The sequence below is a fragment of the Balaenoptera borealis genome (assembly GCF_965194805.1).
Source record: "Balaenoptera borealis genome assembly, chromosome: 21".
Taxonomy (NCBI): Eukaryota; Metazoa; Chordata; class Mammalia; order Artiodactyla; family Balaenopteridae; genus Balaenoptera; species Balaenoptera borealis.
In genome coordinates this window covers 4554046-4581771 of record NC_138880.1, presented here as the reverse complement: position 1 = coordinate 4581771, position 27726 = coordinate 4554046, and the positions used below count along the sequence as shown (strand labels likewise).

The 27726-nt window shown below is 49.8% G+C and overlaps 1 protein-coding gene and 1 long non-coding RNA gene across 9 annotated transcripts in view; one reads left to right on the top strand and one right to left on the bottom strand.

Moving 5' to 3' along the window:
• Positions 1–27726, top strand: part of GPAT4 (glycerol-3-phosphate acyltransferase 4) — a 31164-nt gene extending 3438 nt beyond the window's left edge. For 3 of the 8 annotated variants that reach the window (XM_082374780.1, XM_082374779.1, XM_082374781.1), the window contains exons 2-13: positions 649–745; positions 8406–9389; positions 16639–16708; positions 16863–17163; positions 17937–18011; positions 18801–18890; positions 19070–19163; positions 19865–19980; positions 20937–20992; positions 21512–21597; positions 24484–24692; positions 26992–27726. In XM_082374780.1, the coding sequence (XP_082230906.1) occupies positions 9225–9389; positions 16639–16708; positions 16863–17163; positions 17937–18011; positions 18801–18890; positions 19070–19163; positions 19865–19980; positions 20937–20992; positions 21512–21597; positions 24484–24692; positions 26992–27100 (1371 nt within the window). In that variant the 5' untranslated portion in view covers positions 649–745; positions 8406–9224 and the 3' untranslated portion in view covers positions 27101–27726. Of the gene's footprint in view, positions 1–648; positions 746–8405; positions 9390–13894; positions 13973–15695; positions 15717–16638; positions 16709–16862; positions 17164–17936; positions 18012–18800; positions 18891–19069; positions 19164–19864; positions 19981–20936; positions 20993–21511; positions 21598–24483; positions 24693–26991 lie in introns of those variants that run through there. The other 5 variants (XM_082374782.1, XM_082374778.1, XM_082374784.1 and 2 more) reach the window with 4 other exon arrangements.
• On the bottom strand, positions 11843–13900 carry LOC309619553. Its single transcript, XR_014239026.1, has 2 exons — positions 11991–13900; positions 11843–11932 (listed from the first exon to the last, which is right to left on the bottom strand). It is a non-coding gene; the product is annotated as an uncharacterized lncRNA (long non-coding RNA).

Sequence of the window (27726 nt, the reverse complement as noted above, 5' to 3'; positions counted from 1 at the left end):
GCCACATCTCCGGTGCTCAAGGGTCAGATGTGGTTAGCGGCTGCTGTGTTGGACGGTGCAGAATCACTGTCAGCTGAGCATAGAGATGAAAGAGCATTTTATGTTCCTGGTAATATACAGGTCTGAGGTTAGAGTTTGTGGTTTTGGTGACTTTTCTTTGCACAATTAGGGTTGTTTCAACCTTGTGGCAAGTTGAACCGAGAAGTCTGATGTTTCACAGATTTTGTGCCTTTGTGATGAAATGCTTTCTCATTGTAAAGAGACTGCTTAGTCATGGGGGGGGGGAATGTTTGACTTTTAAAAAATGGCTAGTGATAAAACTCAATAATAAAATAACCTGATAAAAAGTAGGCGAAAGATCTGAGCGCTTCACCAGGGAGGATATACAGCTGGCCAATAAGCACGTGGAAGACGCTTCATATCATTGGTCATGAGGGAAACATTAAAACCGTGAGATACCACCTAACATCCATTAGCATGTCTAAAATTAGAAAGACTGATCATATTGAGTGTTGGTGAAGATGTAGAGCACGTGGAACTTTCAGACACTGCTGGTGAGAATGAATGCAAGATGGTACAACCAGTTCAGAAGCCAGTTTGGCCGTTTCAGTAAAAGCTAAATGTACACTTATGTCATTCCACTCCTAGGTATTTACGCAGGAGAAATGAAAGTTTATGTCCATGCAAGGCTTGTAGATAGCGGCTTTATTCGTAACAGTCCCCAACTGGAAGGACCCATCACTAGGTGAGTGAATAAAGAAGCCGTGGCCTGTTCTACCAAGGGAAACAGCTCGGCAATGGGGAATGAACTGTTGACACGGGCAGCAGCATGAATGATTCTCAGAGTGATTATGCTAAGTAAAATAAACCAGACACAAATTTTTGAAAAAAGAACGCCAGGAAGTTGCTTCCAGTTACATATACAATACTCAGATGTCAAAGCACTGATCTTGAAGTGGAGCTCTGAGAGCAGTGTTGAGGTTGGGTAACGAAACCTCTTGGATCTTATAGCCCCAGCAAATGAAATTGTCCTTTCTTAAACTGATGGCCCCAGAATGTCAGTGTATCCTGTATCTTTGTCCTTTTTTTCTTTTCCAGCTTTGCAGGTTATGTTGCTTTGGGTTGAACTTGGTACCACGTTTCTTGTCACCCAGGTCCAGCTGACGTGAGGCCTTTCTAGGCAAGGAGAAAGTACTTAGGGTCAGAATGACCTTAGTTAAGACCAAGACCCTGAAACTGACCATGTTCCTGTCTTCTTCCTAGTGAGTTGAGTCATCCTTGAGCCTGACATATCCTGGCTTTGTCTTGGACCATCTGTTTTATCCAGGATTGCTGTCGGCTGTAAGCATGTCCCTGGTTTTTCAGCAGTTCAGGTTCACTTCACCTAGCAGCTCTGTGCTGTCCCAACTCCTTGGAAGCATTTTTACACCTTTCCTCCTAAGCAGCAGCGTCCTATTCAGGCATATTTCTTATACTCCACTACTCTGACATGCTTGACATCAAATTCCCCCCCAGCGTGCATTTCCTCTGTGTACGTGCATTTATTTACCATCACATCAGAATGGGGGCATTTGCTGGGTCTGTGACCTGACAGAGTAAACTAGGAAAAATGGATGGCTTTCCTCTCAAGTGTAACCTGCCCCAAAGCAAAGGAGAGGCCAGCCTGGGGAGCAGAAAGACCACAAGACGGGGGGTTGGGGGGGCAGATGTAAGTTCTAGTCCTGCCTCTGTTACTGGCCAATTTTGTAGCTTGTCTTGTCACTCAACTCTTCCAAGCCTCAATAATTTAAGCCATTAGAGGAGCTTGCATTAGAATTCTCAGTGATTCACTAATAAAGTTGTGGTTTGCGCCAGCCACCTTAGGGATTGTAAACACCTTTAGGCAGGAGTGGTGTTGAAAGATTTCTTGTCAGTGTAATGTCATGACTTCTTGGGAAATACCTTCCAGTGCCTCCTTCTCCTTCATAATAACAGGAACTTAGTGTAGCAGTAATTACAGTTAATGTATTTTGAACATTTACCTTGTTCTAGGCACTGTGAAATGTGAACAGTCTTTTTAGAAGATGTTGAGCAGAAGTTTAAAGAGATTAAGTAATTCACGCAAAGTCACACTCACACTACCAGTTAAGTGATCGAGTGAGGATTCAAACCCTGATGTGTTTGTTTTGATTCTTGAATCATGAGTCTGTTACCTATTCAAAAAGATAAACACAGTTTTAAAAGTACCAAAAAGATAGAGTGATGCCTTCCTTCCGTTCCTAGAGGCAGCTGCCATTGCCAGTCTCCTGTGTCTCTTCCCAGAGATGTGTGTCTTTGCAGGTACACACGCACACTGTATGTATTTGTCCTTTTCCTCCCTCCCTCACAGTTGGTATTTGCGGTGGACCTTGTTGTTCTGCATCTCACTGGGAGGTTGTTTCTTCTCGGTGCATATGTAGATGTCTCACTCTCTTTTTTTTTAACGGATGACTAGTATTCCACTATATCCTTGACTGTCGGACAGTGATGTTTCTCTTGATGTTACAGACAGTACTGGAGTCAGTAACCTTGCACACACCTCCTTTTGCACGGGGTTTCTCAGCCTCCGCACCGTTGCCGTTTGGGGCTGGACACCTCCTTGTGGTGGCAGGGGCGGCCTGGGCTGTGTAGGACGTTTAGCAGCATCCCTGTCCGCAGTCAGCGCTGGATGCCAGGAGCCCCCCATCGCAAGTTAGGACAATCACAGATGTCTGCAGACATTACCAGGTGTTCCCCAGGGGGCTACAGTCAGTCGCCCCTGGTTGAGAGCTACTGTTGCAGTTTATCTTTAGCATAAGTTTTTAGAAGTAGAGTTGCTGGATCTAAGGTTATATGTATTTCAAGTTCTGACGGTGATTGCCGAATTGTTCTGCGTAGAGGTTGTACTGTTGTACGCTCCAGTCAGCAGTATTTGAGGGTATTTTCTCATTTTCACCAGTAGGGTGGGTTATAAGAAACTTTTTTTGCCCCTCACTGTACTTTTAATTCACATTTCTTGGCTTTACAGCTGACCTTTGTGTGAGCACTTAGTGCTTGCTAGGCACCACGGAGTAGTTTTTGGTTTGTGGGTTTTGTGACATACTTTGAAATGCCTTCCTCTGTATCTAGCCCTCTTAAAAAGTGGGGTACTTAGAACTGCAGACAGTGCTCTGGGTGTCTTCTGATCGGAATGAAGTGATAATATGTGCCATGTATTGAGATCTAATATATATAACAGACATTGTGCTTAGTGTGCTTTAAAAATGCATTATCCCTGTGTAGCCTAAGCACTTATTTTTAATTAAATGGCATATCTTCTCCTTTTTGAGTTCATATGTGGCGTGTCTCTGGACATAGTCTGGTAGTAGGTATGGTTCCCTGAAGTGTAGGATGTGTCACAGAGTCATGGAGAGCTAGCAGAAAAGAAGTTTCTATAGCTGCAAATCATAATAGTCCCTGCCTTGTGATCGAGTCAGAACTGGTTTAGAAGCCCTGATTTAAATTTGTAAGTTCCCTCCTTTATTTTCTCTTCCAGGACTCTTATATTCTGTTTTTGTTTTTGTTTTTTTTTTTAGTTGAGGTGTAGTTGATGTACAATATTATGTAAGTTACAGGTGTACAAAATAGTGATTCACAATTTTTAAAGGTTATACTCCATTTATAGTTACTGTAGAATATTGACTGTATCCTCAGTGTTGTACCGTATACCCTTGTAGCTTATTTTATATCTAATAGTTTGTACCTCTTAGTTCCCCACCCCTATATTACCCCTTCACCCTCCTCACCGATAACCACTAGTTTTCCCTCTATATCTGTGAGTCTGCTTCTTTTTTGTTATATTCACTAGTTTGTTGTATTTTTTAGATTCCACATGTAAGTGGTAGCCATACAGCATTTGTCTTTCTCTGTCTGACTTATGTCAGTTAGCATAATGCCCTCCAAGTTCATCCATGTTGCTACCAATGGCAAAATTTCATTCTTTTTTATGGCTGAATAGTATTCCATTGTATATATGTACCACATCTTCTTTGTCCATTTATCTCTTGATGGACACTTAGGTTGCTTCGGTATCTTGGCTATTGTAAATAATACTTCAGTGAACATTGGGGTGCGTGGATCTTTTCGAATTAATGTTTTTGTTTTCTTTGGATAAATGCCCAGGAGTGGGATTGCTGGATCATATGGTAGCTCTGTTTTTAGTTTTCTGAGAAACCTCCATACTGTTTTCTGTCATGGCTGCACCAATTTACACTCCCACCAACAGTGCAGGAGGGTTCCTCTTTCTCCACCCAGGACTCTCTTCTTGTTGGCAGTCATCGAAGTGGGAAGTGATGACTGTGTATGTGCCTGTTTGCTGAGTACTTGTCTCTAGGCACTGAATGCCTAATGCCTAACATGGTGTGTGGCACATAGTATGTGCCCTGATGTCGTCACCCTGAGAACTGAGAAGCCCTGGAAAGTGGGCCATTTGGGGGCCCAGATTTGCCATTCAGTGGGTTGAAGAGTTTCATTAGCTTAGTGGTGGACTGTCACATTCCTAGGATGAGGCCATCTTCCCTCCTAAAAGGCTCAGAACTAGTTGGGTCTTCTGTTTTTCTCTGGACCATGTGGACTGTTGGGGGAACATTGGTTCAAGCAACTCTCAGTGGATTTGGCTGGAAGGTGTGGAATGGAAGAGAAGGGGTAACTAGTGCTTTAAGCTGATAGCTTCCCCTGCCTCCTACCAAGGAGTTGTGGTTATACTTGAGGCAAAGTGATAGCCTCTCTTACAAAAGCATTTATCTAGAAATTGTGGTGTGATGGAGTTCTCATGTGAGCAGTTTCCCGATATTTCCAGAGACTAAAGTCTGTGTTAAGGGGCCTTAAGACGCCAGCACCTCTGGCTGTGATGGCTGGTTCGCTAGTCCGGCAAGACGTTTGGAGGCCTGTTTGATAACCACAGCGTGCTGGCCTCGTCTTTGCCTCTAAGAATTCTCGGGAGGATTGTTAAATTTGGCCACAGAACTCGTTTGGCTAGTTGCTGTTGTGAGTTCTGGAGTCTCTGGGGGTGCGGGGAGTGGAGGGCAACAAGGGGGAGGGCACTGCCTCGGAGGGGAGGAAAGAGCAGCCGGGACAGAGGTGTGCACACTGTTGCTGTAAAGGGTCACATAGTAAGTAGTTGAGGTTTTGCTGGCCGTGGTCTCTGTCACATGTTATTCTTTTTTTTTTTTTTTTTTTTACAACTCTTTAAAGATGTAAACACCGTTCCTAGGACACGAGCCTTGTAAAACCTGGCCCAGGTTTGTCCTGTGGGCCTGGTGTGTCCACCTCTGAACTAGGTGACGAAATTATTGCTAACTGTGTTTACTTTGATGTTTTGGGGACACGAACCCAGAATAATCTTGGGAATTCTCAGTTGATTGTGATCCAGAGGAAAGAGATCTAAGCTCTGGCTTGGGACGTCAAAGTGACCCCGGTGTTGGTCACCTTAGGTTCATGGAACTCAAGGTAACCTTGGCTAATGTGACAGCAGCTGTGCAGTGGGACAGGGATGGGAGAGTGGGACGGAGGTGTGGCCCTGGGATTAGGCTGGAATTGGACAGGTTTAAGGAATACAGTGACTCAGCGAATTGACTTAAGTCTCAGAAATAGATCTAATTTCCTGAACCTCCGTTGGGCTGTCATTAGAAATCTGGCATGTACTGTCGGCTTGGCCAGTTTATAAAAATGAACGAGCAGGTTTGTACCTTGGATTCTGAGAACACCAAATTTCGATGCATGAATCCAGGTTTGTCTTGTGGTTTTTCTCTGATGGCAAGAAGTTCTATCGAGCAGGCCTGGCGTGAAGGAAGTGTTAATGTAGCTCAAGGTAGTTTGAGAGCTAGGAGGGCCTGGTGGTTAAAGAGCGGGGCTGTGAGATAGGCGCACTTGTCCAAATTCCTCCTGTGCCATTTATAGCTGTGTGACTCCGGGTGACTTTGTCCTCTAAGCCTCCGCTCCCTCACCTCTCATAGCACTGATGGTAACTCCCCTGGGGGGTGGTTGTGAGCCTTCAGTGAGGATGGCGTGTGCACAGTGCTTGCTGTATTAGCTCAGCGTCTGTGCTGTGAGTGGTCAGTAAACGTTAGCAATGATAATGGTCACGTGAAAGTGGAAGAAGTGGAGGATCCCTGCCACTGAAACGTTGTCTTTTTAATTTAATTGCTAGGTGTGTGGGATGTAATGGGAGCCGTTAGGAGTCAGAGAACGGGATCCGTGTCTCCCTCACTTAGTTTCCTAACTGGTAAAATGGAAAGAATACATACTGACAGGTTGTGAGATAACATGAGAAAGGGCTTTGAATTCTAAACAGCACTGGACAGAACTCAAGGTGAAGTCAGTCACCTGTTCATTTGTTCCATTTCTTGAACTTCTAAGAGTATTGGAACGGAGCCAGAAGGTGATTGGCGTGAGGCCAGAATGCTTGCCAGAAAGACATGATAGGATGCTCCCAAGTTCAGAACTTGGAGTGGTAACTTGTGGTTAAGAAAGAGTAATATAAAACTGAAATAGTGACATTTTAAAAAATAAGTGGCTGTATTAAGTAAAAGAAGCCAAGACGGCTACATACTCTATGATTCCAACCATATGACATTCTGGGAAAAGCCAAACTATGGAGACAGTGAAAAGACCGGTGATTACCAGGGGTTGGGGGTAGGGAGGGATGAATAATCTGAGCACAGAGGATTTTTAGAGCAGTGAAGATATTCTGTGTGGTACCTTAGTGGTGGATACATGTCATTATACATTTGTCAAAACCCATAGAATGTACACCACCAAGCGTGATCCCCAATGTAAATAGTCTTAAAGAAAAAAAGAAAAAAAAAAAAGAGTGGCCAGGGTGGCCAGAAAGGCTGGAGGAGTTAATCTATGTAGAAAATGTGACAATATCTTGTAATATTAAAACTGTATTTCCTAAGTCAGAAGCGAAAGACAAATACTGTGTATTCTCCCATAAATGTGGAATCCAGAAAATATGAACTTGTAGAAACAGAGGAAAGAATGGTGGTTACCCGGGATCAAGGGGTAGGAGAAGTTGGGAAATGTTGGGCAAAGGGTAGAAACTTCCAGTTATAAAATGAATAAGTCCTGGGGATCTAATGCGCAGTGTGGTGATTATAGTTAACAGTACTGTATTAGATACTTGAAAGTTCCTGAGAGGGTAGATCTTAAATGTTCCCACCACACACACAAAAAAGGTAAATATTTGGCTAATACTCTGTGGATGTCACGTTGCGATATGCAGGTGTGCAATATGTAGGTGTATCAATCATGCTTTGTACTCTGCAGACTTGCTCAGTGTTATCTGTCAGTTAAGTGTCAGTAAATCGGGGGGGGGGAAATAGATAAAAACAAGAGTTATTATTTTTTTAAAACCTAGATTTCCTTTTCCCCTGCAATTCCATTTCTAGGAATTGATCCTGCAAATATGTTTGCATGTGCATTTTGTATGCTGAATCATGTAGGCACATTCATTACATTATGTATAACAAAAAAAGGGTAGGAACATTGGTGTCCAACCTCAGGAAAGCAGTTAACCAAATCAGGGAACATTCTTACGGTTGAGAACTATGCACCTGCAAAGAGTAAGGGAGCTCCGTGTGCACTGCGGGAACACTCTCCTAAGACATGTTAAGCTACAAAACAAAACAAAAAGCGGTGTTCGTAGTGTGCCGTCATTACTGTTGCCTGGGTGCGAGGTGGGCCGGAGTGGTTTCCTCGTGTGCGCGTAGAACGTCTCAGGAAGAACACGAAGCTGATGATGCGGTTGCATCTGTGGACGAGACCTCGGCAGTGGGGGACAGGTGGGAGGCACGTGTCCTCCGCCGAGTGTGCCCTCCTTGTCTTTTGAGATGCGTCTTATGTCCGTGTATTTTCTTTTTCTTCTGTTTGAAGTCTCAGGTATTGATTTTTTTTTCTTTAATTGAAGTATAGTTGATGTACAACGTTGGGTTAGTTTCCGCTGTGCAGCCGAGTGACTCAGTTATACATACACATTCTTTTTCGTATTCTTTTCCACCATGGTTTATCCCAGGACATTGAATATAGTTCCCTGTGCTCTACAGCAGGACCTTGTAGTCCGTCCAGTCTATACGTAATAGTTTGCCTCTACTAACCCCAAATATGCATACATTATCTATTAGAAAAGTTTGAGCGGCCGCAGGTCATCGTTTCATCGGGGTTGAAAACTGTGAAACATCTGTGGTTCTCCTCCGCACGCGCGTCTGCCGCCTGCGGCTCTGCGCGGTCCCTTTGACCTTGACGTTGTGAGAGCGGCACAGGCTCTAGGCTGACCCCAAAACGCACCAGGCCCCACCCCAGAGCATCGTGATGTCTCTCCCCTTGCTTTGTGTTTGTGTGACGGATGGTGTTTCTGTCTCCACCTCCAGCTTCGGCAGCATGTGAGCAGCTTCTTGCCAAGAACCCGGGTCACCGCTGAGAAGGGGGCCTTAGGGAGAAAAGTATCCAGAGGAAACCAGCGCCAGACGCGTCTGGAATTCCACGCACCGCAGGCAGCATGAGGTGTGCTGTGCCAGCACCTGCGGCCTCCCGGCGCGGCCTCTAGCTCTCCAGAGAGGAGGGTCCTGGGAGCGGTGCGCCCGGAGCCTCTCCAGAGCAAGCGCGGGGCCGGGCGTGAACGCTCTACGGTGGACGCAATTTTCAGCTTATGAAGGAGTTTTAAGGAAAACAGTTATTTAATTTCCACATATTCACGTTCGCTAGCCTTCTGTGGGAAGTGCCAGCAGTCACCCTCCTCCACTGGAGTTATCAGGAATTTTCTGGCGCCAAGTTGAACTCTTCTTGGTACTTCTGGCAATGACACATCCTCAGGAGAGATTTATCTGCTAAATGCTCTTGGACAGGAGAAAAAGTAAAACTTCTGGAAGCAGCGCGAGAGTAGCAGAGCCCAGATTGCGCCCTCGCCGCTCACTCGCCCAGACACTCTGCCTGGCCTCGGATGCTGGCACTGAAGACTGACCCTGCCCCGTCCACCCCTGCAGCCCGTCTCTTCTGGGGACGGCTGGCCGCCTCGGGGGCCCCCTTCTGCTCTCATCCTACTCCCAGGCTCTCTGTTCCGGCCGTCGAGTGACGTGAACTTGGGAATGGAGTTGGTGCCCCTCCCCAGGCCGGTGCTGTCGGAGAGGACCATCTGAGGCCGAGCTTTGTTCGTGGGGAGGAGGGCGCTGGCCTGGCCTGCATCCTCCACCATGTTCCTGTTGCTGCCTTTCGACAGCCTGATTGTCAGCCTCCTGGGCATCTCCCTGACCGTCCTCTTCACCCTCCTCCTGGTTTTCATCATCGTCCCCGCCGTTTTCGGGGTCTCCTTTGGCATCCGAAAGCTCTACATGAAAACTTTGTTAAAGATCTTTGCGGTGAGTGTGCTGTTTACAAACGGTTGCTTCACAGAGGAGGGAGGAAGTGCCATTAGCAAAAAGAGTTGTTCTTGTCTGGTTAATTGTGAACTCGCTGCTGGATGTGGAGAAAGTTGGGAGAATGGGAAGGAAGTGGCACTTTGAGTAGAAAGAATAACTAAAACGTGAGCTTGTGAAAGCCTTCAGCAGTCTTCCTTTTGAGCTAAGGGACTTGTGTGTTTGGTCTGTCTGAGCAAAGGCACCTATTCCATGACCCCACACCTTGCCTGTTTATTTCAAACGGAGGGACTTAGAATTAAAGAAAAAATCACTGCCGGACAGTGATGTAACAGATACTGCAACTCAGAGCTGCTGCTGGCATATTCCCTGACTGATAAGTATGGGAGAGTCTTTTCTCTCTTTCAAATGTTTATCTTAAATACGTTCTTGCACTTCAGACAAAAAGAAGTAACAGAAAAGGGCATTTGATGAATTTTTCTATTTTCTGAAAGATAGAGGAGGAGAAGAGTATATTTCTTAACATATGTCAGAACTTAAGTCGTTATACCGCTGAACAGAACTGGTCACAGTGGGAAGGAAATGAGTGAGAAGTGATATTTCCTGGAAGTTGATCTCTGCCACAAGCCTTTTAACTATCTCTTCAGAGATGTGGTGATTTATTAGCAGGATCTGTTTTCAGTAGTCACCAGATCTTCAGGTTCATCTTTTCCACGGCTGAGACCATAATAGGAAACACAATGCAGTTATATTTGTTCAGATAGTATCTTATGGTTCAGAATAGTGTCACTCGTTTTCCTTTGGTTCCCTGTAATTCTGCAGTGGCCCAGGGTATCTATCAGTGATAGATTTAACCAGTGAAGAAATAGTGACTCTGGAAGATGAAGTGAGCTGTATGAAATGCTACATTACAGCAGGAAATATTTTTAGGTATATTACTGAGTCTTGAGTTTTGGTATTTTATATAAGAATATGACTTTTTTTCACATTAAAAAAAATTGAGGTGAAATTGACAGAACATAAAGGTAACCATTTAAAGGGAACAGTTTGCTGGGTTTGCGGTAGTTGCAGTATTGCATGGTCACCACCTCTGTGTAGCTCCACCACACTCTCACCTCTCTGGAAGGAGGCCCCATACTCATTAAGCACTTGCCCTCCTTTTTTCCCTCCCCCGGCTGTGACAACCGTGAATCTGTGTTCTGTCTCTGGCTTGACCTATTCTGGATATTTCATTTTCATGGAATTATATAAAGTGTGCTCTTTTGTGACTGGCTCCTTTCATGTAGCATAACTTTGTAACATGTTTCAGTACTTTGGTTTTTATGGCCGAGTAATATTCCACTGTGTGTCTGTACCATAATCCGCTTATCCATTCATCCATTGATGGGCCATTTTCACCTTCCGGCTGCTGTCCGTAATGCTGCTGTGGTGCGCTTGTACTTACTTAAGTACTTACGTTCAACCGTAAGATTTTTGAGCCCTACCTATGGTCTCTGGGGTTGTCTTGCTACTCAGAGAGTGCTCTGAGACCAGCAGCTGAGTGTCACCCAAGACTGGTTAGAAATGCAGGTCACAGGCCCCCTGCAGACCCACTGAATTAGGATCAGCATTCCAGCGAGCCCCAGGTGCACAGTAAAGTTTGAGAAGTAGTAATGTCGTCAGTCTTTAGTGTTTGTTTTAATTAATCAGGAAATGTAATTTTCTTAAACTTCAGTCCCTGAAAATCTTCAGTAGGCCCAGGGTTCCTGTGAACCACGTAATTACCCATGCCCGTTTGCCACTGAAGAACGTACATCAGTATAGAGCGGGTAGAACAGCTGATAAACTTCTAGGAGGCAGCAGTGAGTGATGTCCAGCTTTTATTCAAGTTTATAAGCAAGTGATTAATTCATAGACCTATGGAAGTACTTATTCTTAAAACATAAAAATAGGAGTAATCAGACCAGAGTTCTTTGGTATTAGCTAAATTTTTAAAATTTGGATCACTTTGGGTGGAACAAAAGACCTAGAATCCATATGCATTCCCTATTCCATTTTGAAAATGTCCCCTCAAATTAGTATTTTAAAGTTCATAGCCAAGTAAATCCTTATTACTATTGACTGTGTTTTTCAGATGTACATTCTTGTGGCTTTTAATGTTGATTATAATTATATATTTTTGGGCCAATCCATGGGACAGGTAATCTTTTTTTTTCCTTTTTAATTAATTTATTTTTGGCTGCGCTCGTTGCTGAGCGTGGGCTCCCTCCAGCTGCGGTGAGCGGGGGCTACTCTTTGCTGCAGTGTGCGGGCTTCCCATTGCAGTGGCTTCCCCCGTGGTGGAGCACGGGCTGTAGGCGTGTGGGCCTCAGCAGTTGTGGCTCGCGGGCTCCAGAGTGCAGGCTCAGCAGTCGTGGCGTATGGGCTTAGCCGCTTGGCAGCATGTGGGATCTTCCCGGATCGTCCCCTGCATTGGCAGGCGGATTCTTAACCACTGCGCCACCAGGGAGGCCCTTAGTTGCCGCAGAGCAACTAAGCCCGTGCGCCACAACTACTGAGCATGCGCTCTAGAGCCCGTGAGCCACAACTACTGAGCCCGTGTGCCACAACTACTGAAGCCCGCACGCCTAGAGCTCCGCAACAAGAGAAGCCACCACAGTGAGAAGCCCACACACCGCAACGAAGAGTAGCCCCCGCTCGCCACAACCCGAGAAAAGCCTGCGCGCAGCAACGAAGACCCAACACAGCCAAAAATAAAAAATAAATAAATTTAAAAAAATAAAATAAAATAAAATACACCTATACTTGTGGGTGCTTTTTAATAAAGACGAGACCTTTATTTTGCCTTTTTTATCCTCATCATCCCTTCCTAAACTGGGGTACAATATGTAATTTTGCAGTTGGAAGGAAGCTCAGAGATCATCTTAATTCTGTGGGTCTCTTCCTAACTACACATCTGAATCACCTGGGGAGTGTTTAAAAAATACTTGTTTGGGAGCACTAGAATCTCCCCAGAAATTCTGATTTAATTGGTTTGGGTGAGCATTTTTAAGAAGCTCCCCAAGTGATTCTAACATCTACCATCAAAAGGTGGAGTCGGATTGCCCTCCTCTTGAGCTGGGGATCTGCCTTGGTGACTCGTTTCTAACATATAGAATGTGGTGGCCATGACGCTGTGTGACGTGTGAGGTTAGGTTAGAAGTGACAGTATAACTTCCGTCTGCCTCTGGATACTTGCCCCTGGAGCCCGGCTGCCACTTTGTGAGGAAGCCTAGGCCCCGCATAGGTGTTCCAGCTCCCAGTCCCAGGGGAGCTGTGACAACCAGCATCAGCTGACACCCAGCCGATGCCGGACCCTGTGCAGTTTGCAGATTCATGAGCAGAATAAATGGTGGTGGTATTTTAAGCCAGTATTATGGGCTGGTTTGTTACACAGCAGTAGATGACCAGACAAATAATGTAATAGTAAAGAATTTTAAACATTCATTCATGTCTCACAGCTGACAACACCTTAAAAATTTTTTTGTTACCTTTCAGTCTTGGCAATATTTTATGGCTGTGTTAATGGCATGTACATTTAATTTTATGTCTACATTTTCTTTTGGGATCTTATAAGCTGGTTTTACAGTTCAGTAGATAATCTTCATAAAGGTGATCCAAGCTGGGTGTCTGGTAGTCCGTGCAGTACACGTACCTTGCTTTGGGGGGAGCTGGGTCGGCGCAGCTTGACAAATGGTTTCCCACGATCAGCTCATCTCCCCATATAAAGGAACCTTGGGGTACCTGCCAAGGGGGGATGTGTGCGTGGGCGGGTCCTCCAGGTCTTTCCTCCTGGAAGACAGCTCGGTGCAGGTCCTTTTAATGCTGAGTTGCGGGAGACGGTCGTGTGCGGAGGGCAGCGTGTTACTTAAAGTACTTTAGTTATCTTAGTGTTTGTGCTTCAGATGTACCCTCTGTACAGCGATGATGGTATTGTTTTGGGTAGAATTCCTAAGAGTGGACTTCCAACTGAGTTGAGAATGATTTGGAAAAGGAGAGAAGAAAGCCTGGGTATAAAGGAGAAAGATGAAGAAAAAAAAAACAACGACTTGAGTTTTCTTGCCCGATGTGAAGGGGGTTGATCAGGTCAGGTCAGAGAAGATGGGCCAGCTGTAATAAGTGACGTTAAGCTCCACAGCGGAATGGGTTGGAAACCAGTGATGGTTGTGAGGAGGTTGAAGAGACTGAACAGGTCGCGGGATCGTGGTGGGATAGGTGTGACTTTTTTGAGGGTTCTTTACCAACTCTGAAACTTGACCGAAGTCCCCAGACCCTGCAATCTACGTCATCCTCCAGGGAGTGGGAGCAGTAATGCCTCCTTCACATGGGTGCGGTCCGTGCCCCCGCCCCCCGTCCCAGCATCACCGGGAGTAGCTTAAAGGCCGAACTGAAGGAGAAGAGAGTGGGATTATGGCGGGGAGGGTGCTAGGAAGTGGTTTTACGTTCAGGTCTGTCTTTCATACGGAGACCTTGATGAAGAGAAATATTGGGAGCTGGTGAATTAAATGCAGCCCTTATCGACTGCCTGCGAAGTGCAGGGCGCTTGGTCAGATTCTGCTGGACCGCAGGTATGGGTGGGTTCTGGCTCCTGCCCCTCGAGGCAGTTATAGTTTAGTAGGAAAGACAGATATCTGCGTACAGAACTAATTCAGAATGTGACGCCAGTTAAAATACACAGGCGGAGACGAACTGTGACTGCAGGAATTGGGTAGGTAGCATTTCATGTAAGATGTGGCCTTTGAACTGGATCTTAAAAGGGAGAAAGCATTCTAGAAGTGCAGTGGGTAGAGGCGAGAAAGTGCAGTCTGGTTTAGAGACAGTACCTAGTTCAGAAGAGAAGAGCCTTTGGGTGCCTGGAGGGGATGAGGTGGCCTATAAATCCAGCTGTTGCATGGTGAGACGGGAGCGCGTGTCCAGATGGCTTGGCGCGAGGAAGGCGGGGGAGAGAGCTGTAGGTAGGAGAAGCAGCGGGTGGACAAAGGGGTGGCCTGACACTGGCATCCAGGGAGGACGCTTCTCGGGCGGGGAAGCTTGGGGACCGTGGGAGGAGGGCCGGGCGGAGGGGAGCACGTTGGGGTCGGGTGTGTGCGGCTGCCTCTCACTCTCAGGCCGGGTGTGAGGATGGGGGGACTTGCACGCGGTCATGACCAGCAGGTGACTGGAAACGTGAGGTTGTCGCCGCTGTGCAGTCAGGATTGTTGATTTGACAGTAGCTACTGAGAGCTTCCCGCTGAAGCAGGGAGAGATGTCGTCGCTGCCTGGGCAGCGGACGGTGACGGGTGCTGGGAGCCTGGCCTCTGGGGTCTGGTTCTTTGGGTGTCTCTGGTGTGGTCGTGCGAAGCGCGGTGGAGGCTGGCTGAGAAGAGGGGCGGGTCTCCGCTGAGACGAGTGCGGCAGAGACTGTCAGGCCTTCCCCGTGTGCTCGGCCCCTAACCCGCAGTGCTCAACAGAGTGAGCAAGCAGCAAAGATGCACCGTGGCGCCGCCCACACCTCTCGGGGCTGGGCCTGCGTTGTTCACCTGCGAGGGCTGTGTTGGGTTTACTGTTAGCTCGAGTGCGGCATTATCCTTGCCCCTAACAGTCTCTGTCTGGGAGATGCTGAAAAGGGAATAATTAAGTAATCTGGTCCTGAACATCCCGGATCAAGGGAAGGGAGGGGGCTTGTGGGGAAATGACCTCTGAACCTGGAGCTCTCGCTTTTATTCTGGGCGTCTGGACGCGGTGCTCCTTGAAGTGAAGCCAGAGAAGCCAGGTGCGTAGCTCTCAGTGCCGCTGGCTCCGTCGCCCTCCCGTGAGTCACCGCACCAAGTCACCGCAGCAAGGCGGAGCAGCCCATCTCGAGCGCTGGCCCCTGGCGGCCCCGCCCGGCTCTCTTCCCCTGCTCTGCTGACCTTGGACAGTTCTCTCCTCAACGCAGAGACATTTTGTGATGTGCCTGAAGTTTGGAAAAGTAAAGCTAAAGTACAAAGCGGGAGGGCAGGAGGATGTGTATGACAGAGCTAGGGGACTGGAATCTCATGAAACCAGCACCTTTCCAGTTAAAACAGAAACCACAGCCTTCCTGCACATTCCGTCGTGAGGCAGGCTCTGCCAGCAGAATCTCACCAGAGGCTTTGTGCCGTGTGGATCCTGCTGCGTCATGGAATGACGGGGTTCTTTTCTACCTTGCAGAACTGTGGAAACAGAAGTTTGAAAACACACCTTTTAAAATGTCCGTTCTGCTTCCTTGACTCACCGCGGTCATAACTTTGTGTTCTGCGGTACCACATTGCAGGAGGGCGGACGGGAGCTCGTGTGTTCGCCTCTCAGCATGTGAGAGCAGGAGGGACCCAGCCTCTGGCTCTCTTAAGACAGCTGAAAGGATCTTAATGAAGGAAGGGAGGATCTAGGAAGAGCCTCACTTTCCTGGAGCCCATATTATCTCAGTGGTACTGAGGACAATTCGGGGGGTTTGCCGTTTCCCGAGTTCTGTCACATATGGTCTCATTGGATCCTCGTGAAGTAGGACGTTGAAGGACCATCATCCTGTTTTGTGGATAGAGAAGACCAGCATCCAGAGTGTTGGAATGAGTTGCTTAAGAGACACAGCATAACTGTCAAACTTGGGATTTGAACCTAGTTTTGTTTTTGTTTTTGTTTTTTATCTCCAAATACTGTTTTTTTAACACTTTTTTTTTTTTTTTTTTAAACACTAAGCTACTCTCAGGCTTTCTGTGTCAAGTTTGTGGGGTCTCCTGTTAGAGGTTACTCAGAGGGTGAATGGGCAGTCCAGACATATATATTATTTAAATCCTTTATCGACTCGAAAACTAAAATTGTTGCTTTCTTGGAATAATTTGGGAGGCAGGCAGCACCAGGTGGCGGGCAGAAGCTTAAAACGTGCTTGGTTTTCCTGTTGGTGAAGCGCTGCTGTTTGGCAGAAACGAAGGAACCCTGAGGTCCGTGGACTGTCGGCTCCTTAAGGACCCAGGAGGCCATGAGAGGCGAGGCCTGAGCAGCTCAGCCCAGCCCTAGTTCCCAGCTCGTGCCCGCCGGGGACGTGGCTTTCGGTCCAGGTTATCTGGGACGGGTGTGCTCTAGGAGGAGAGGGCTCCGAGTTTCCTCCCAGAACCAGTGTGCTCTCGGCCGCAGTCCGCTCTCTGGGGACCGGGCTTGAGGCTGGCACGGAACGGAAGTGGAGGTGCCCCCGAGCGAGAAGGGGGCTCATCGCGGTGTGTGGCTCTTCCCTCCGCAGTGGGCAACCTTGAGGATGGAGCGAGGAGCCAAGGAGAGGAACCACCAGCTCTACAAGCCCTACACCAACGGTAAGGCGGGGTCTCCGTCCCCCTCCCCAGCGGCCCCCCGGAACTACGTGCCTGCGCGCTTTCGCCCCGCCCCCACTCCCCACTGGTGAGCACCCCGAGCATTCCCAGCGTGCTTTCTCCCAGCGGGCCGCTTGACCGGGCTGTTCTCTTGCAGGAATCATTGCAAAAGATCCCACGTCACTAGAAGAAGAGATCAAAGAAATTCGCCGGAGTGGTAGCAGTAAGGCTCTGGACAACACTCTCGAGTTTGAGCTCTCTGACATTTTCTACTTCTGCCGGAAAGGGGTGGAGACCATTATGGACGATGAGGTGACAAAGAGGTTCTCAGCAGAGGAGTTGGAGTCCTGGAACTTGCTGAGCAGGACCAATTATAACTTCCAGTACATCAGCCTTCGGCTCACGGTGCTCTGGGGCCTAGGAGTGCTGATTCGGTACTGCTTCCTCCTGCCCCTCAGGTGAGGCAGGGCCTAGCCCGACGCCTGATCTGCCCGCCCATGCCCCCGGCCCCTCCGCTTTGCTCTCCTGCTTTAGAGAGGAGGACAGTACCGTTCTGTCCCCGGCTAGGCCATCTGGCTCTCGGAAGGCTACACCGGGGCTTGTCCTTTAAGGGCCTTCGGATTGTCTGCGTATCAGACGTAGCTGGGTTTCTCAAAGACAAATTGCTTGTCTGGACTGACAAAACACAGGGACGGGGAACACGATGTTCTTCCTGGCCACCCCTCCCCGGGCCTGGCTGATGCTGTTCCTGCAGCTTCCTCTCTGGGACAGAGGCAGTATTGATCTCCCAGTGTTTCTGTACCACGGGCTATTCTGAGTATGTCTTGCCGGCTGCTGGTACCTTCGGGCCCTACTTCCTATTGCTTCACAGCGAAGCTGGGCTTCTGCCAGGGTTTTAAGCCAAAGGGAAGGGTAAGACCACAGGGCAGCAGGTGCCTGAGGGCGGCACAGCCATCAGTAGACCGTCCCATCCTTCTGGCTGCTGCCACTGCCTGCAGGAGAGGGTGTTGGCTGAACGCCAAATCCATGGTGTCCTGCCACTCTGGAAGCAGAACGCCCTCTGGTTCTGATAGGCCTGGCCGCGTTTCTAGGGACCAGGACTCCTGTCTGGGTCCAGGTGATCAGATCTTGCGGGGAGTTTTCATGATGCCCACTTCCATTTTCACACGTCCAGTTCTGTACTCGGGGCACAGATTTGTCTGCTGTGTTGTAACTTGTCTTCTCGTTACAGGATAGCTCTTGCTTTCACGGGGATTAGCCTCCTGGTGGTGGGCACAACGGTGGTGGGATACCTGCCAAACGGGAGGTGAGCAGAGCGCGGGCATCCGAGTCTACAGGTACTGGGGGACGGCTCCCATCTTGAAGGCCAGGCCACTTCTTTGGGCGTAGCCCAAACCACAGACTCTTAGAGGGAGAAAGTAACCCAACGACAGCAATGACACAGGCAGGAAAGTTTTTTTCCAACTGATCTTGATCTGTGACTGTGTTCTTTTTGCCCTCCAGCCCTCACACTCTTCCCATTTTAAAGGCAAAAGGGAGAAAACACAAGCCCGTAGAGTCCAGGGCTAGCAGGTTTTATAGCATGTTGTTGAGTTTTGAGCATTCTACTGTGTTGATGAATTGGTAAGAGGATAAGACGTGTAGGTAGGGCCTTTTTGTTTATTCGCCTTTTTTTTTTTTTTTTTTTTTAGTAAGAGAAATTGGCTCCTTCTGCTAAGTTATGGGGCTGGCAAACCTCTCTTTTGCCCGGGCTGGTGGGGAGGTTTGACTCTCTGGCCTTTGCCCTGTCTCTGGGTGTTGACCAGCAAGAAGGAAAGGAATCTAGGAGACTCAGGTGTGCTGGAAATTCTAGGGCTGTGAATTCTAAGCCCATTACCTTAGGTGAATTTGAGTAGCCCTCATCATTTCTTTCTTTCTTTATCTGTAGACAGAAAGATGCTAATACAGAGTTTTACCATAAACACTAACATTTATAAAAATACTTGGCAGTCATAAAGGCCATAGGCAGTGATGGTTAGATGGTTGGACTCAGCACCTTTTCCTGTTTTCCTATATGTATGAAAAATAAAAACAAATCTCTGTCCTGTTGTCGCAGGTTTAAGGAGTTCCTGAGTAAGCACGTTCACCTAATGTGCTATCGCATCTGCGTACGAGCCCTGACGGCCATCATTACCTACCACGACAGGTGAGGGGGCTCGGGATGGGACAGAGGGGTGGCGCTGGCGGAACACGAGGGGCTGGCAGCCGGCCCGTGGGCCCTCAGAGCGTCGTTCGAGCCGTTAGGAAGCTGCCGAGGCCAGGCGTGAGTTCCAGATGAATTGTTTCACACTGATTTTTGTTGCTTTGCCTACAATTTAAACACAGGAAGAACCGGCCTAGAAACGGCGGCATCTGCGTGGCCAATCATACATCTCCCATTGACGTCATCATTTTGGCCAGTGATGGCTATTACGCCATGGTAAGGCCTCTCTCTGTTGCTCCTTTAGGCTGGTCAGGGCTGGGAGCTCTTTCTTAAGGGTGTGAACAGGTAAGCACGTTTTTATACACGGGCCTGACCTAGGTTGTTGCCTTTGTTACTGTGGCCTTGGGGACTCCTTGGGACCTGGATGTTGTGAGCAGAGTGAGCGGCGTGGGGAGGGGTGAAGGTGGGGAGGGGTGAAGGTGGGGGGAGTGAAGGTGGGGAGGGGTGAAGGTGGGGGGAGCGAAGGTGGGGAGGGGTGAAGGTGGGGGGGTGAAGGTGGTGGGGGTGAAGGTGGGGGGTGAAGGTGGGGGAGTAAAGGTAGGGAGGGGTGAGGGTGGGGGGGTGAAGGTGGGGAGGGGTGAAGGTGGGAGGAGTGAAGGTGGGGAGGGAGAATTTGAAGACGCTGGGCTCGGGGGCTTTGGATAATCCACCCAGGGAGGGCGTTTGGACACAGGTGTGCTCCGCTTCACGGTTCGTTTTAGGGTTTTCAGCTGTGTTTTTATCAATAGTTACACATCTCTGGTATCACTGATTAGAAGAATTTAAATTCAGAGAGTCTAATGGTGGTTTCTGAACAGTGAGAGCCTGTGGTTACTGTTAAAGTGTTACGGGGTGAGAGCTTGGGGTCTGTGTCTCGGGGGACCTGGGGGCTTGCATGAGGACAGCTTCGCTGCCCTTACTCCTTTGTCTGAGAGCAGGTGGGGCAGGTGCACGGCGGCCTCATGGGCGTCATCCAGAGAGCCATGGTGAAGGCCTGCCCCCACGTCTGGTTCGAGCGCTCGGAAGTGAAGGATCGCCACCTGGTGGCTAAAAGGTAAACAAGTGACACGCAGTCTGCGCTTAGGGGAAGCTGTGCCTCTACAGCCTTCTCCACTGAGCCCCAGCTGCTTTCATAGTAGTGTTTTTCTGAAACATGGAGTATAAAAAGTATCAAAACCCTAGTGTTATTACTAACCCAAGGTAGTAATGTTTGTAACCTTTTTTATTCCTTGTACCCATTGTAATGAACACTATATGAACTTTTAATGCGATTTGATTTTTCTTTTTTAATATTTATTTGGTAGTGCCGGGTCTTAGTTGCGGCTTCCCGGCTCCTTAGTTGCAGCACGTGGGCTCCTTCGCTGTGGCAGGCGGGCTCCTTAGTTGTGGCTCGCTGGCTCCTTAGTTGTGGCATGCAAACTTTGTTGCAGCATGCATGTGGGATCTAGGAAAATCTCAAAATGAATTCATTGTCACAAATGAAAACACACTTAAAGCAACAGAACAGAGTGCAGCTAAAAAAAAAAAAGTAAACGTGCAAGTGATGGCGAGAGCTTTGCCGTAAATTGAGGGGAAGCAAGCCTCAGCCGAGACCCGCTCCCCAGGAATGGTGGGTCGTCCCTGAATTCCCTGCGCTGCGTCTCGGGGGCTGCAGGTCCCACCCAGCATGGCTGTAGGAAGTCGGGGGTGAGCGTTTCTCGAGGCTGCTCTTTGCCGGACTCTGTGGAGGGTGAGCCCTTTAGACAGTCCTGGGTCTGAGCCACGGCCCCTGTGCACAGACTCACGTACTTCATTGAAGAGCTGTGCACATTAAGTAGTAATCATCCGGTGTTCCCTGTCCTTGGGAGTTTTGTCTATTAGCCCGTGGGTTTATAAAAGAGAGGATCGTGTTTGCTAACCCGCTTTTATACCACATCCAGCGTCACGTCTAGACAGGGTATTGATAGATGCATTTGGATGATGACGGACGTGAGGCTGTCTGACCCTTCGTTTTATTTTCCTCTTGTAAAGGCTGACCGAGCACGTGCAGGATAAAAGCAAGCTGCCCATCCTCATCTTCCCGGAGGGTAAGCGTCTGTGTGGGGAGGCCGTGCAGGAGGGTGCGTCCAGTGTCGTGTTGGAGCCCAGGCCCTCACCCGTGTTGGGGGTACCTGTCTTCACTGAGTAACGTGGGGGCCCTTTAGATTGGTCGTGGGACTGAAGACTCAGAGGATTCAGAATATGGACTCGGAGTGCCGTCGTGTGGCCTTCCCCGCCGCGGGAGCCCCTTCTGTAGTGTTGCTGCTGGGCTCCTCGAGCTTCTTGCGGAGTCCTCCCTGGGCCCTCCCGAGTCGGCCGGGGCCTCTGGCCTCTCATCTGGGCTGCCGTGGGAACCAGGGAAGACGGTCCTGTAAGAAGAGAAGAGGAAGCAGCGCAGTAGTCTGTTCATCTGTTTTCAGTGTGCGTTCAGGAGCTGGGGAGATGACGGGTTATCCTCTTTGAAGAGCCATTAGAGTGATTTTTATTTTTATGTTTAATCCTTGAACTCCTAATCTCTGGGGTAAAGGACCGAAGGAAACAGCATTTTACTCTCTCCTGCATTTCAGGAACCTGCATCAACAATACATCTGTGATGATGTTCAAAAAGGGAAGTTTTGAAATTGGAGCCACAGTTTACCCCGTCGCGATCAAGGTACGAGCCCTCTGAGGCCACGTGATCGCCGCGGCCGCCGTGACGCGCAGGGGGGAGCTGGGCCCCCTCTCCATGGAGCAGCCCACACTGCGGAGCCCTGAGCTTGGTGCATCTCCCCCACGGGTTCCTCTTTCTTCCTAAGCCCCGCCGGTATGGAAGGCAGTCCACCTGAGGGGCTTCCTGCGGGCACGGGGCTGCCCAGCTGGGTCTGTGCCTTTGGTCGGTCAGAGGTGAGGGTGGGTAGGTGCAGATGTGTCCTTGCTGCTGGAGGAAGAGACAGCCCCGCTGCTGTGGCTCACATGGCATCTGACAGACCGAAGGCCACTCGTGAAAGTAAAGGGGCCTTAAACGAACCTGTTAGTCTGCCCCGCCTTTTAGGAACTTGAACCTCTGAGAGTCCAAACTCGCTTAGGAAGATGGGACGCACTCAGCCAGTTTCCCTTTTTCTTCCTCCTCTCTCTCCACGCTTGTATCCATCTGATTTTTAAATAGATCCACATAATTATTTCTAAAAGAATGCTGTTATACCACTTTCTCCAAAAAAAAACACAGCCTTTGTCACTATGTTTAGAGTATTTATTTAGGTTGACGTCTCAGATCGGGGTAAGAGTGAGTCAGAGTTGTTAGAATTTAGTCTGCATACTTCTGCGAGCGTCTTTTGTCTGCAAAGGCTTCTGAAGAAATATTCCTCATTGTCACCTGGCAGCACAGCTGGTGCATTTGGGGGAGGAGGTTCTTCTTGGTTAAGCGAACGCTGCTTTCCCAGGTAGGCCGAGCACCAGGGCAGGGATGGTGAACGAGGAGTGGCTGCACAGTTACAGGTCCCTGGACCAGGGCCGCCCACGGGATTCGTTGAGGATGCTGGGTCTGGAGCAGCAGAAAACATCCTGTTCGTAGTGTGTGCCATGGGTGTGGGAACGGGGAGAGATGTTTGCATTGCGTGTGTGCCGTCCCGCAGTTTAATGTCCTGAGAGCCCAGTGCCTCACCCTGCGTGTTCATTAAAAACCGGCTGCTGCACAGAAGCCCTTCCTGCTCACTCCAGAGCATCGCTTCTGTGCAGCTGCATCAGCATCACCTGGTGGGGCTGTGAAAAGGCAGATCGTTGGGCCCCATGCCCGGAGTTTCTGAACTTGCGTTTCTGACCCGTCCCTGGGCGCTGCTGACACTGCTGGTCGGGAACCACGCTGAGAGCCTGCCCTTCGCCCGTTTTGGAACATGGACCCTTAGACAGTTATGCCCGCTCCAGAACACGGGCATGTAAATTTTCCTTCCACCCGCAGGTTTATTAAAGCTCACATGTGATTAAGAACTTCTGCTTCCCAGATACTTCTCTAGTTTTTGTGAAGACGTCATTGGTAACCAAACTTGTATGACCTTAGCGGTTTTAAAGCTCTTGTTACATTTCCACCAAAATTAAGCCATTGTCTGACTTTGAGGAATGTATTGCTGTTTTGAACTTTTGCCTTGTTTTTCTCTCCACGGTGTCTGCCCAGCATGGAATAGAGAATCAGCCCTCAGCAAAGGTTTCTCTCCAATCATGCTGTGTAAACTGTAACAGCACTTTCTTCCAGTCACACACACTAGCTCCTGTTTAAGACTCGTTCTTCTCCCACATTTCTTTGTGGTGTTATAACACGAACCCGTTAAGCCTTCTGTAGTTACATTCCGATTTTTTAGTTTCTGTAATTAAGTCTAAATGTCTTCATTTCTATAGTCAGGTGTGCAATTAGGCAAAATTCTCTACTTTTTATTCTGAGAATCATAAAATTTAGGCTTGAAAGGCCTGAAAAAAATCATATAGTTCTAACCGAGCCCCCTCACCCCCAAGTGTAAGAACCTGCACTCGGGCACCTTGGCCGGTGTCCCTTCCCAGGGTCTCCGGGGAGGGGCGTCCTCCACACTGGTGGCAGCTGGGTCCTGTGAGACCGCTCGTGAAACTGCGTCTCCTTTGGTTTTTTCACTCGGGTCCCGGGTCTTTGCGTCGCAGTCACGCACTCCATCTGAAGGCTTGTCTCTGAGAGCCCTTCAGACGTGCAGTGGCAGTTCAGCCCTGACCCTTTTCAGGCTTTCTCCTCAGGGACCGGTTCCTCTTGCTGCCCCTTGTGTAACTTCCTGCGGCAGCTCTCCCTCCCGGCTCACCTGCACTTGCTCTTCTGTTTGGGGAGAACGAGGGTCGCAGCTGTGGCCACATGGCCCACAAAATGCCCCTGAGGCACAGCCCTCGCCTGCCTCGGAGCGGCTGGCAGGTGACAGTATCCGACGCCCGCCCGCCCGCCGTGGCCACTGCCACTTCCTCGGGGCAGCGCCGCCCCTCACACAGACAGGCAGCTCCGTTAGAAGTGTTGTGACACAAGCAGAGCTTTCTGGTTGTTTTCTCCTTGGTCTGGGCACCAGAAGCGATCTTTGAAAGCTGGCGGTTGTGTAAGAAAGTCTCTCTCTGGGGAGGTACATGTCGAAGTCTTTGTGAGTGTGTGACGTGGCGGGAGGGGTTGATGGAGCAGGTGGGGTGAAACGCTGGGGATTGTTGACTCGGGGCATGGATCTCTGGAGGATGTGCTCCTGTTCTGTTTGCGGACGTGCTTGAGGACTTGAAGAACAGACGATAGACACCTGTGAGTGAGACAGGCCCCTGGCTCAGGGAGGGAGGACCTTGGAGGAAGCTGCTGGTCCTCCTTAGTGATCTGCGCTCGGGGGTGGGTGTTGCTAGGTGTCACACGCGCCCAGGTGTGGGGTCCCTGCGGCAGTGTCCGCGTAGGGGCTGGGAGCAGCGTCCTAGTACCGACCCTGCCCCGGACGTGGCGGGGACGTTCAGCAAAGCTGCCGTTGATGCGCACACACGTTAGAACTCCTGACTTCTCACCGTCCGGCGTTCCCTTGTCTTGCAGTACGACCCCCAGTTCGGTGATGCTTTCTGGAACAGCAGCAAGTACGGGATGGTGACGTACCTGCTGAGGATGATGACCAGCTGGGCCATCGTCTGCAGCGTGTGGTACCTGCCTCCCATGACCAGAGAGGCCGAGGAGGATGCCGTCCAGTTCGCAAACAGGGTGAAGTCCGCCATTGCCAGGCAGGGAGGCCTTGTGGACCTGCTGTGGTGAGTCAGAGCCGGATCTTACCAGCCGAGTCCAGGAGGACGTGAATGTGTGAAGCGGGTGCTGGGTGGTGGACTCCATTTACGAAGGATCCTCCTCTCCCTGGTGTGGAGAGCGAGCCCACCAGTCCTGGAGAGTCAGCAGTTTGACTCACTCTCAGAAGCCCAGGATGTTTGGACGAAGCGGTGGATTTGGCACCCCTTCCTGGGGACACAGTCCGCCTGCGCACCGGGACAGCCCTGTCTCTGCGGGCAGGGACTCCGTGCCAACCCGGAAACCTCGGACGGGCATTGGGCTGTCTCATCTCGTGTATTTGGCAAATTGGACCTTCCTTAGACCAGTTTTGGTTTTTTGTAGCTTGTTACCTACTAGAGCCGGAGTTGGCAAACTTTTTCTGAAAAGAGTCAGTACGTATTTTAGACTCTGGGCCATGTGGTCTCTGGTGCAACTGCTTGACTCTGCCATTGTAGCGGGAAAGCAGCCAGAGACAGTCCAGGAGTGGGTCCGTGTGCCAGTGAAACTCCACTTACAGACGCAGGCGTCGGGTGGATCCGGCCCTTGGGCCGTAGTTTGCAGACCCTTACACTAGGGTGTGAGGTGGTTATACTCCAGCTAACAGGAGGTTGATGCGCTTGAACACTGGGTCAGGGGGGCTAATCCCCCCTCCTGGGACCCTTAGGTTTAAGTGCAGGGGTCAGCTCTGGAGCGCATTTGACTGAATGGGCGTTTAAACTGCCCTGTAACCCTTTTTCTTTTTAATTAATTTTTTTATTGGAGTATGGTTGATTTACACTTGTGTTAGTTTCTGCTGTACAGCGAAGTGAATCGGCCATACATATGCGTATATCCACCCTCTTCCAGACGCCACTCCCACATAGGTCACCACAGAGCACAGAATAGAGTTCCCTGTGCTATACAGTGGGTTCTTCGTAGTAGTTATCTTTTATATATCATAGTGTGTATGTGTTAATCCCAGTCTCCCAATTTATTCCTCCCCTCCCCTTTCCCCCTTGGTAACCGTTAAGTTTTCTACATCCCTGACTCAACTTCTGTTTTGTAAATACGTTCATTTGTATCATTTTTTTTTTTAGATTTCACATATAAGCGATACCGTGATATTTGTCTTTCTCTGTCTGACTGACTTCACTCGGTATGGCAGTCTCTAGGTCTGCTTGGCCCTTTTTAAAAACGCTAACATTTATTGGGCGCCAACTGTGCCAGACACAGTGCTGCTGCTGCTCTGATGATCTCGTCTCACCCTCAGGGTAACTCCATGAGTAGGAAAACTTACTGCCATTTTTCAGATGAGAAACTGAAACTCGGAGAGGTTAAGTAACTCTCTTTCAAAGCCACAGAATCAGCCCTGGAGTCGCATGTTGAGCTTAGGTCTGACCGGCTTGAATGTTTAGCCACTGGCCCACGTTCCCTGTCGCTGAAGCCCAACGAAGACAAGGGTGGCTGCTTTCTAAAGGAGGCCTTTGCTGGGGATTTTAAAGGATGTGGCAGGTGTCAGGGCTCCCAGGGTAAGGCGGGTCCGGTGGTGAGGGCTTCACCAGAGACTTTTCCTACCAGCCCGCCTCCACACTCAAAGTGTAAGAGAAAGACTGCGGTGGGCTTGGTTTTGCATCAGTCACTGAAGATGATGATGATTCTAGGGTGCAGGCAAGGCGTTGGGGTGTCAGGTGGGGGGAGACTTTGAAGAAGCGAATCCACGTTTAGAGGATTTCTTTGGGGCTATTGGAGGAGATGGGTGGTTAGCCCCAAACTCTGCGTTACTTCCATTCCCTTACAGGACCATCCCTTGAGCACGAAGCAGTAAGAACTTGTATTTTCCGTTGTGTTCATTTGCATGAATTTGGAGAATCCCGGGATCTGAATTATACAGATTTTATTTTGCAGATCAGTTTTACAGATTCATTATAAGTCCTAGTATTTCTTAAAGCTTGGCTCACCTTCCATAAAGCCAGGGCCTCCTTTGCTTTCTGTAAGGTGAGGATGAATGTTTGAGCAGAAAGAACTTTTAACTCCTTGGCAGGTGTGAGCAATTAGAAAGTACCCTGGATAAGAGGAGTGAGCTCTGACCCCAGGGCAGGGGTGAGAGTTGTAAGGCAGAGAGGGTGGGTCCCGCAGGCCCAGGGCCGGTTTCCGAGGCCACCGTGATGAGGGAGCTGCTGCGTCTCTGGCGGGCTTCTCCGGGCGGGAGTGGCGCGGGCAGCCGGTGGGGGGCACATCTGGCCGGGGCGCGGGGCGGCAGCGGGGCTTCTCTGCTCTTGCATCCAGCACTTCTCCTTCTCTCGTCAGGGACGGTGGTCTGAAGCGGGAGAAGGTGAAGGACACGTTCAAGGAGGAGCAGCAGAAGCTGTACAGCAAGATGATTGTTGGCAACCACGAGGACCGGAGCCGGTCCTGAGCCCGCGCTGCCGCCCGGCCACCTCCGCCCAGGACGCAGGCGCCGCGGGCCGCCGCGCGCACAGGACTCTTCGGGCTTCTTGGAGCCGCCCGGGCCGCTCCCAGGACGAGCTGCCTTCTTGTTCCTTCTCCGCCGAGTCCACGGGAGGAGTGCCGTTAAAGTCCCCTCTCCACCGTGCCCGTGCGGCCTGAGTGCTGGGCCAGAGCCTGCCATCCCCACTCGGGACCCGGGGTGTGGTCTGTCCCCGAGGCCTGCGTGCGGGCGGGGACCTCACCGGGCCAGGCCCGCCCCGAGGAAGGCGCAGCCTCGGGGCCCCGCAGACTCGAGAAGAGAACATGTGGTCTGCAGGGGCCCTCGGCCTGGGCCGCTGGACCTCCCACTCCGGCCGCACTCTGCCAGCTCAGCCTCGGCTGCCCCGCTGTCCCCTGGGCTTGGGGGGTGGTGGCGACACCTACCTCACCGGGTTGCTGTGGCAGCTCACGTGCTACCACGGGGCGGGGAGGACGGTCAGCTCGGCGTTGCGGGTCCAGGGTGGGGGAGGGGCGGGACGAGGGGAGCTGGAGCCGCCCGCGGGGCTCTGGATTTGTTTCTGTGAGTAAATAAAATTGTCTTCGATGGTGACTGAA